Source organism: Boleophthalmus pectinirostris, unplaced genomic scaffold, assembly GCF_026225935.1.
Source record: "Boleophthalmus pectinirostris isolate CB_2022bp ecotype Guang Dong unplaced genomic scaffold, ASM2622593v1 HiC_scaffold_6, whole genome shotgun sequence".
Taxonomy (NCBI): Eukaryota; Metazoa; Chordata; class Actinopteri; order Gobiiformes; family Gobiidae; genus Boleophthalmus; species Boleophthalmus pectinirostris.
In genome coordinates, this window is record NW_026571447.1 from 16,756,109 (window position 1) to 16,767,106 (window position 10,998).

At 35.4% G+C, this 10,998-nt stretch overlaps 1 protein-coding gene across 1 annotated transcript; it reads left to right on the top strand.

The window, feature by feature from the left end:
• The first annotated feature begins 683 nt into the window (after positions 1 to 683).
• cndp1 (carnosine dipeptidase 1) lies at positions 684 to 9,910 on the top strand. The gene is given in 13 exon segments (XM_020937264.2): positions 684 to 800; positions 1,104 to 1,214; positions 2,259 to 2,402; positions 3,338 to 3,500; positions 4,596 to 4,684; positions 5,296 to 5,493; positions 5,578 to 5,662; positions 7,150 to 7,165; positions 7,167 to 7,308; positions 7,754 to 7,918; positions 8,580 to 8,721; positions 9,056 to 9,203; positions 9,623 to 9,910. Coding segments are annotated over 12 exon segments (1,479 nt in total). The 5' UTR covers positions 684 to 800; the 3' UTR covers positions 9,699 to 9,910.
• The last annotated feature ends 1,088 nt before the right edge of the window (positions 9,911 to 10,998 follow it).

A 10,998-nucleotide genomic window follows, 5' to 3' on the forward strand; every position in this document is an offset into this window, starting at 1 on the left:
ATTGTCATTGGTATGATTAAAAATGACTTCAATACGCAAGAAGTAAATTTAAACGCTGTAAAATTATATAAAAATTATTTTTGTGAATGTTCAGTAATTACTTTTTGGCGACACTGCCCCCTAACGACCGGGATGAAAGCATGGAAATGAAATCAATCTATATAACTTTTGCTATGGATTCTACCTGGACGATTGAGGGATTCTACACACCATATAAGTTTTGTTAATTAAATATCTACGCACAGTAAGGGCTTCCTACATTGCAGTTGAATTTTTACATTTTATTGTGATTACAGTAGTTTGTTTATTAGAAGGCTACATACAAACATATTAAAATAAGTATTTTTCTCTATCTATCATAGCGAGACAGTTTTGTAAAAGAACTGTTAATGAAATGACCTTGAAGTGGTGATCGGATTAAACAACCCCTGCATGAGTGTAAAAGTTCATGTGGCTTTGGACCAAATGAAAATACTATGAGAACAATTATGTTCTTCACAACAGGGGCTCTGTCTTAGAGCCTACAGTATTACACAACTAGCTTACCGTATACTATTGGCTTTTTTGGGTTAGAGTCCAGATGTAGATTTGGGGTATTTCGTCAGAGCACTTTGCACTCTTTTTATTTACCCTAAGTTCAGTAAACTTTAATGGTCAGTCCTTTTGGCGTTGGCCCAGGAATTTGTGACCAAGTGACCCGTACAAGAGGGGAGGTAGAGGAGCTTATAAGGCTCCGAGGATCAAAAGAGGAACACAGTTTCCCCGACTGTGGAAACTGTCACATCAAGAGACAACTAAAGGTGAAATATTTCATTACATTATTTATACTGTTCTATTTGTTTATTTTATTATTTTAAATTTTTTTTATCAGCTAATCATTAATGCAATCATTACTTCACATTTCTATGAAGCAACTATTCTATTAGGTTATTATTTAGTGATATTGAGGAAAAGCATATTATTGTCCAATTATGTGATTAATCTGAATAGGAATCTCTTCTTCTGGATCTTTTGTTGTACTTGCCAACTCCTTTACAGTTGTTGAAACTAATCAAATCCCTGTTTTGTTACTCTCTGTATGACTGTAACTTCTTTGTCTCCAGATGGCTCTCCTCTGTGTGGCGTCCCTCTTGGTGGTCCTCTCCTGTGTTGATGCGTTCCAGTATTCAGAACTGGCGCAGTACATAGACAGCCATCAGGAAGAATATGTCAAGGTAACACAAAGCTATCAGATGCCCTTAAATGAGGTTTGAAACTGTAGGGTTTATATGTCGATTTCTGTGTTCTCATATAATATTGTTCCCAAGAATTTCAGTTGCCTGCTGCTAATGCACAAATTTGTATCAGTGTAAATAAGTGACTATAGGGATTACTTGGAAAGGGGCTTAAAATTCCATATACCAGGTGAATTAGTTACCGTCACCATTTTTGCATAGTATATTAAAGATCCATAATAATATTAAAGATCCTATATTACACAAAATTTGCTTTTGTGAGCTTTAAGCCATGTTAGAATGTTGTTATCTCCTAGAGTTGTTTTGTTTCATTCATAGATGCTTGAGTAACTCTTAATTATTATTCTGTCTGCATCTCCAAAGCTCAGAATACTCTGTTCCGTATTGTGATGTCATGAAGCTCTACTTTTCAAGTTAACAACTACATCTTACCTTTAGTTCTATAGAGATTGGCAATTTCAAGGCTGAAATTATCCACATGACTCTGTTGAAGGTATATGGAGTTTAAAAACAGTGTTTTCTCTTTCAGAGAAGAACTCATTCTAAATATGCAAGGTTTGTGTGTTAAACATGTGTGAATAAATCAAAAGACAACTCAATTTATGTTGCAGTATGAAGTATGAACAAGCATTACAAAGTATAAGATAACTGTTAGGTAAGTATTAGTAGTGATTAGAAAAAAAAGGAAAGTGCATAACTAATGTGGAAACAAAGACAACTTCAGCCAATTGTCTGATCACAGTTATTGTTGTTTAAATATATGGACTGTCTTATTATGCATACACCTAGAAAAAGAGTACTATCTTCATACTACAGATGTCATCAAGCCTTATCAAAATATACCACATGAGGGCAATGTTGATCTCTTCTCCACTTTTTCGACGCTTGAGATTCTCAAATCAAATGCAGCAGCAGTGGAGCTACAACAAAGTGTATTCCAGACAAGTCCTGAATGAACTTAACTTCAGCCATATTGGTTAAAACTGTCTGATTTATATTGGAATGTGTGTATTTGTTTTCCAGGCTCTACGGGACTGGGTAGCTATTGAGAGTGACTCCAGTAACATCCTAAAAAGGCCTGATCTCCACCGTATGATGGATGTAACTGCCGAAAAACTCAGGAACATGGGAGGCAATGTAGTGATGGTGGACATTGGAGAACAAGAAGTCAGTATTTTTACCCATGGGTGTAATTGGAACATAAATTCTTCTTTACTTACTGTAGGCTAAGGTAAAGCATACACAGGGAGGACAGCGGTGGCAACTTCAAAAAGATGGCACAGGCATACAGATTAAAGCAGGCTGCTCATTATAGACCCACATCAAAGGCATTTCCAAAATCATTAGACATGTGTGTTTTTGGGGTCAAAGAACAAGGCGCCCTCTGCAGTTTCACATCGGTAATTAGTGGATACAATACAAACACATATATCCTGAAGAGGGAAAAGTAAAAACAGCCATTTCTGACCTCATAATGTCAGAGTTAAGGTAGTTTTGTGTGTGATGATGTTTTCCTCCTGCCAAACACAGATTTCACTTCCCAAGAGTTGCTATATATATATATATATATATATATATATATATATATATATATATATATATATATATATATATATATAGTATATATATATATATATGTGATTACACTGCTCCCTTATCAGTTAGTAGTAAATTTTAGTTGTAGACATTTTTTTTCCTTATTACACTTTCATTTTGCAGAGTAGTGCAAATTATAGACAGTAATCAAGTTTGTGCTCATTTCAAATCATACCTATTGGGGTAAATTATCAAAATTTTCCCCATGTTTGGGCACCAATTATCAGCAAAGGTTATTCGCTGTTGGCTACTCTGAATTCTAAAATATTGGTATCAACCATGGGGAAAAAAAGTTTATCTATAATTTTAATTTATACCTTTGTTTCTTTAAAATTCTAAATTAACTTTGTTATAAGGGCTCAATTTCTTCATTTATTTTTTGTTCTTTTTCAAAATAACATAAGATCTGTGGTAGTTTCTCTTATCATACACACTACTGCAATGACTAAGAAATGCTTTTAATATTAATCAGATGTCTAAACTGAAAGACCTCTTGTTTACCGCAGATCTCTGGTGGTCGGACTCTGGCTCTGCCCAAAGTGGTGACAGCTCATTTTGGGAATGACTCTCAGAAACACACAGTCTGCGTCTATGGACATGTGGATGTCCAACCAGCCAAGCTCGAGGACGGCTGGAGAACTGAACCCTACAACCTCACTGAGATCGATGGTAACTCTACAACTATCATTTCACTCTGTAATATTAAAGGGCCCTCTATTATTATTATCATCTGATCTATCTTACAGTGTTGTTTTCTCCTCAAAACATACCTTTTTGCAGAGGTAATAACATTCTAACATGGCTTAAATTTTGTGTAATATAGGACTTTTAAGAACAAAACAACACAGTTACTAAATGATCTAGTTCAGTGTTTGGAAATGATGTAGTTTACTTTTAGAAGTGGTATAGTCCTTGATAAGACCTGGAATAGTCCTACTTGGTTTAGATTTAGTGGTACTTGGAAAGACAAGTATTTTTTTGGTTGCACTTGGTGTAAAAAGGGATGTAGTTACAAACAGAGGAAAACAAATAGATCAACACACTGTACCAGAAATGTATGGTAATTGTCTAGTAATATCAACAAATTGCAATTGACTGAGAAAATTATAATACTACTCTGTCCATTGCTACATGTTTGAGTAACATAGAGGGAAGATGTTAAAATGGTGATGAATCTAAAATAGCCCCATTTTCATGTCTTCTCCTGCTCCCTCACTCAATAGAGATTCCATCACTATTTGATTTATGGCAGCCATAATGGTTGTCATATTTTATATCACATTTCACATTTGAAAATGTCATGTATAAAAGTATGAGTCTCTTTTGAGATACTGCCACTAAAATATGCCTTAAGCTCAAGACCACTTTTAATGCTAAAGCTCTCTATGACATTATCCAATATGACATTATAGCGCCGGAAAAGCAAATATGGCGAAAATGGCTGCCATTTGGAACCTAAAATATTCCTATAATGTGATAAGTTTGGAAAACATTTTCAAAACCTAAATTTATTTGGCCATAAAAGCAGTGACTTAGTTTTATTAGACTCAAACATTAAATTTGCTGGTTCATTCTCTTCTGCTATAGGCCTCTGTTGTTGTCCTTGGGCAAATACACGTTACTTACTTTCTTTTTTGTTAGTATAGCAATCCACTAAATTAATGAGCAAAAAAGTGCAGCACCAAATTGTTGAGTGACTGTGTATCTAAAAAAAGGTTGCATAAATCATTATCATTTATCTTGACCTGTTTCTGCTGGTTGTAGGTAACCTGTATGGAAGAGGGGCCTCAGACAACAAAGCTCCTGTTTTGGCTTGGATTCATGCTGTGGAGGCTTACCAGGCCCTAAATATGGTGAGAAATGACAAAACTGACAAATTACAGTACACAGCATGATCTGCTGAGAAGATGAATGGCTTTATTGCATTAATTATTACTGTTACAACTAATATTCATTGCAACTATGCTACTACCTGTACAGTTGACTGGCAAATCCAGACTGGTGTCTGATGATGCAAATTTTAACATGCACACACAAATTAAATTTCCCACAAATATCTTAACATAGGCAAATATAGGTACAATATGTGACTTTCTGGAGGTGGCACATCACCTGCATGATTCTATGGAAATAAAAAGTTAAAACCATTCAGAACATTCTCCATGGAGATGCTTCATTTTTATACAATACTGTGGAAGATTATAACCATATTATAGGAATATACATTTCCTTGAAAACAAGCATGTGGAGGTCAGATAAGAGCCAGGTTTGTGGGAATGCAAGCCCATTCAGAGTAAAGACACATGTTATTTAGTGAAAAAAACCCAAAAACTAAATAAAAAAAACAATGTTTTTTGGCTAAAAATTACACACTGGGGCTTTAAATATGTTTTGCTTACCTCTTAAATAGTTATAGTTGCTTGTATACAATGACATATAATCTAATGAAATCATATTGTTTTAGGAGTTGCCAGTGAATGTGAAGTTTGTGATTGAGGGCATGGAGGAGACTGGATCCAACGGCCTAGATGCGATGATTCTCGCTCAGAGAGACACTTTCTTCAGTGACGTGGATTTCATCATCATCTCAGACTGTGGATGGCTCAGTAAAAGACCAGCCCTCACATATGGCACCAGGGGAAACTGCTACTTCTTTGCAGAGGTCTGACGAAAGAGAGAAAATAATGAATAATTTTAGTTATAAAATCAGTCTGGATGGTTCAGTGCATGGTTGTCTATGGAACAGATTGAGGGACCAAGACAGGACCTGCACTCTGGAGTCTATGGAGGAACCGTTATAGAGCCAATGACTGACCTTATTGGCATTTTAGGTAAGATTAACCATTGATTTTGTCATAAAGACTCTCCTAGTTCAACGAAAGTGAATTTGTTTTAAAATTGGGTTTTATTATTAGTCTCATTTCACCCATTGTGTGAATAAAAGAAAAAAAAAGATATTTGAATGAGGTAGTAGTAGGCCTATGACAATAATAAATTTTGAAGTGCGATATATTGCTGAAGAAATTATAGACGATAAATGATAATGTTAAAACAAATTTTCTGTCTGTGACACAATGACCCAAGAGCAGATTTATACCAGAAAAACGATTCAAAATCTACAATTTTGTTAAAAAATCATGAGCTACAATAAATAAAAAGCAAATCGCATCTGTAATGAGTCATACAAGTTGTAAATTCAACCTTTTATGTCGTAAATCTTAAATCATATAGCCATAAAATAACAAAAATTCCCAAGTACTGCAAAGAAACTGTACACACGAGAAATATTGAGCCCAAAGAATATATTGTTCCAGCTTTCCTATATCGAACGATAAGCCTAGTAGTAGTTAATATTTCAATAATAAGTAGTCTAGATATGGCAAAAAATACATTTGGAGTAGAAATGGTAGTAGCGTGAGTGATGACTGAAGAAATAGCAGATAGTGGTAGCTGTTCAATTACCCCGAGTTCAAATTTACGTGATTGACAAGTGGATTAGTGAATCAAGGACATGTATATCTCTCTGTATAAACATACAGGGAGCTGTCAGTCTGGACTTGCAGGGCAATTGTAGAAGAAATGGTAATTGCAGTCCCATTAGTTTTAATAGTACTAGTTAATGCGATAGGGTCAGCCTGAGCAATATGACAAAAATAAATAAATACATTTTTCCTCATTCAATTTCATATTTTTAAATTAAAATAAATAAAAATGTATTTCAGTATGAATTTCCTAAATATAAATCACTGCCATTTGACACAAAAATAGTCACATTTCTCTTTCCAAATCTGAACTCCAAACCATGTTTATTTTATCAATTAAAATGATTCATGATTCAAGATTATCATTGATGATTAGAACTAACTGAATTTCGATTTCAAGACAAAATTTGTATTAATGAAGAAAATGAGTCTCTCTTCAAACTCATGATAGAAAACCTTGGAAATTCTAAATCATTTTTCATTCAAAAATCCAATTTGATTTTACCCCGTATTTCAAACTTGGCACTAAAACTAGCACTAGCCCTTTATGCTTCCTAACCTAATCTGATGCGTGGCAGGGAGTCGGAGCCACTCGGAAAAGCAGAAGAATTAAATGAACACATATTAGGCCAACACTCTTACCAAACTCTTTAATAATCCTTAATCCCTTCAGCTCCACTCAGTGTAGGTGGGGGTCTTATCCAAAAAGCTATGCCCTCCTTCGCTCCAAGTTAATTTTGGAAACCTAATCTCATAAATCGAACAAATCTTAATCTTACGTTAATTATGCAAAGTACAAAAAAATGAACTGTTTTTATCCTGGCTTCCTGCTGCAGACACTTTGATCAGCCCCAGGTAAAATCCTTATTCCGGGGATAAGGGAGGCTGTGGCCCCTCTCACAGACGAGGAGTGGAGAATGTACCAGGATATCCAGTTTGACTTTGACCACTACAAGAACAAGATAGGAGTCAGTCAGCTCATGTACAACAATAAGGTGCGTATATGGGCTGAGATCTGGGCCACAACAAACTGAAATTGAATACTGTATAAATAAAATTGTGCCAGAATTACTATTATTATTGAATTACAGTTTTGAAAGCAAGATTAATGGCACAATAACCAAGAGACTTCGCCCTGTTTCAGTAATTCATCGTGATAAGAATGCTATTATCAACTTATAAATTTTCTTTAATAATGTGAGGTCATATTGAGATGTTGACTTTTATTCTGTGATAATGAAAAAGTTATTTGTGTTTTGTACTTTTCAATGGCCATGCAGTTTTGGCTGGTGTCTATACACTACAAACTAATAACAACTAAGGAAGATACAAAGACTCCCCCATTTCAAAGTATAGGTCAATTATCCCATCTGAATTTCAAATCATGTTTAAATGGTGGATAATGATTGCTTTGTTTTATTTATTTACGTGTTCTTTTAGGTAGATTTGTTGGCCCACAGGTGGCGCCACCCAACAGTCACCATCCACGGGATCGAGGGCGCCTTCTCTGACCCAGGCACAAAAACGGTCATCCCCGCTAAAGTCATTGGCAAGTTTTCAATCAGACAGGTCCCTGACATGGACCCTGCAATCGTCAAGAAACAGGTCATTTTCACACAACTTTATTTAAACAAGGAAAAACTCAAACAATAGAGAAGTTTATACATTGCATTTGACCCACAATTCAATGCCGCTGGGCCTACCTGCAGTGGGCCTTCAGATCTTGAGCTAGGCTTGATCAGAACTATCTTAGCTGGAGGATTTTACCTATTGTGCATGTTTCGAGGTTGCTGTAGAGTAGTGTTGCCATAATACTAAAATTTCAAACCCGATTTTGATACCAAGGACTAGACTCAAGACTCAATACCGATGATCATACCGCAAAGGTAATTAAAAAAAAAAAAAAATTATAGTACTTTTTTTTATATTACCATGCGGCCAGGTAGGTTCCATAGTGGTTTATGTCTGTGTGTTCTTATACTTGTTCTGATACAGCTCAAGATCATGCTAAAGCCATTCAGGAAAGGTTCATTTCTTTCCTACTGATGTGACTTTTTTAGTATCAGTACTTGCTCAAATGAGGATTAGTAGATTTTCAACTACTTTTGACAACCCTATTCTGGAGATTGTTGGAGGAAAGAGAGAGAATGCACTGATTAATATAGCGACAAATAGCCAGAAAACATCAGCCAAGATATGAAATCCAGGAATAATGATTAAATTCTTATGTCTCTCACATAAATTTCATGCTGTGATCATGTTGTAGGTGACAGACTACCTCCACTCTGTGTTTGCAAAGAGGAAGAGTCCTAACAAGCTGAAGGTCACCATGGTGATTGGAGCTAAGCCTTGGCTCGCTGACACGAAACATGCGCTGTACGAGGCTGGGAAAGCTGCAGTCAAAAGAGGTTCACATCACATGGTCTTTATGTTACAGTTTAATTACAAACATTAAACATATTTGCCACAAGGTCACAGCCGCTGAACAGTGCATGAACCCTATTATAAAAAGCTAAGCCTAAGTTGCACAGCGTGTACTAATATATTATAATATTTTGGGGGGATCTTAGTATTGAAACACAATTCCATATCATCAGTACTAAGAGCTCAGTGTTTCAGCCACTTTAAAGCCAGATTGTTTGGCTTTTCTAGAACGCAATAACAATATCCTGTAGGCTGTACCATTAAATTCTTGCTTGTCACTGCCTGATAGTGTGTGTACATATCACATCTTCTCCCCAGTTTTTAACGTAGACCCAGACCTGATCCGTGAGGGCGGAACCATCCCCATCGCCCGCACGTTCCAGGATGTGACAGGGAAGAGTATCATCATGCTGCCCATCGGAGGCTTTGACGACGGCCTTCACTCCCAGAACGAGAAGATGAGCAGGTGAAATACTTTTGTGTGTTTTATATGGACCCTGTGTCTGAAATAAGGAGATGATGATAATGGCTTACCGTAAAATTTACTCAGATCCTTTTCATTTTCACGGTTCGGCCTTCACAATAGCCCTGTAAATTCTAGCATGGAGCTATTCTGGCTCTCATTTTCTCCATTGTAGATCATGATGTTCCACTTCACTTCACTCCTAGATGCCTCTATTCTGAAATTTAGACTATATTTTTTCCGCTAAATTTTAAATGGTCTATATAGATTTCAAAAACACTTGTCACCATATCCAGTTGTTTTTGTAGTTCTTCACTTTGTTTATTTGATACAGTAAATCATTGTAAATAAATATTTTCTAAAAGGCAAATCTGTTTTTACACATTATTTACCCATTATTAAATAATTTCTCTTGATTTCAGATACAACTATATTGAGGGGACCAAGTTATTCATTGCCTACCTACATGAAGTGGCCCAGATCAAAAGGAGTGTGTGACGCTTCATGCCAGGACCCTTGACATCTCAATATATTATCTGATGAATCTGCTTCTGCTTCTGATTTTCAAAAGACTATTTCATTTCTTTTCTATACCAGGTTTTGTTTTTCAAATGTAAACAGTTATATTTAGCATAAAGTACACAATGGATGCCTGTTCTAAGATGCAGTAAATACACAACAGTGCAACAAAACACATGTGTGTCATTTGGTGAGTGTTAATAACAGGCCAAACACAAATCATTTTCAGCAATTTTATTAGAAAACAAGGGAATATATTTTGTATAAACATGCATGTATATTAGATTTATTTTATCCATTCAAACATACATATAACTGCTATAAAAATGTACAGTTGTATTGATGGTTTTCAGATGCTAGAATATCATCATCATCATCATAAATTCACAAATGTTGAACCTGATCATTTGTATTAGTGACTAGACCCAAGAACTCACTGTATTTAAACACAATATGAACATTTGAACCATATTAAGTTTAGCTGCTCCCATCTGTATAAATTAATATGTGCCTATGCCTATGATATATAGCTGGGGGTAGCTAAAATTAATGTTGTTAAAATGCAAATTGTTGTTGTGATATATTATATAGTGAGTACTGGGGTCTAGTCATGAATAGAAATGATCAGGTTGTATATTCGCGAATTTACTTTTTCTATATTTCATGCCAGTAAAGTGTAATCAACAGGAATTTGGGAGTATGACAGAATCTGAAAACCACCTAATTTCAAATACAAAATTCACATTCACATAGGTGTCCTCTGTGAGCCGTGTGTGGTGTGGAGAGACCCTGGTGTTATGAAGAAGCCGTGTGTGAATGTTCAGCGGCCTGATTCACAACACCAGCTGACCCTCCTCACCCGATCCGAGACTTTATATAATACCATATACACAATGCTAACATTACATTTGAAGAAAACTTTGCAATGCCATGATTAAACTAATGAATATATTTCTCTAAATGGTATAAAAATGGCAATACTAATTTAGGCAAAATATGTGAGTGTTGTGGATTTCCAGCTTCCACCAAAAACTTAAATTAAATTAAGGCATATATTCTTTATAAATTCCACTATATTAAGAAAAATATAATTACAGAACCAACATTGTTTTTTTAATACACCCATATGTATGCAGGCTAAAATAGTTAAAACTTATTGTCCATTTCATCAACTCAACACATTACATACCTACCCTTTGATTTAAAACAATGACATTTGTGTTGTATAGTTACACAGTACAGTTTGTGCATGCAGTTCTTGTACCATCACCCAGAGGGC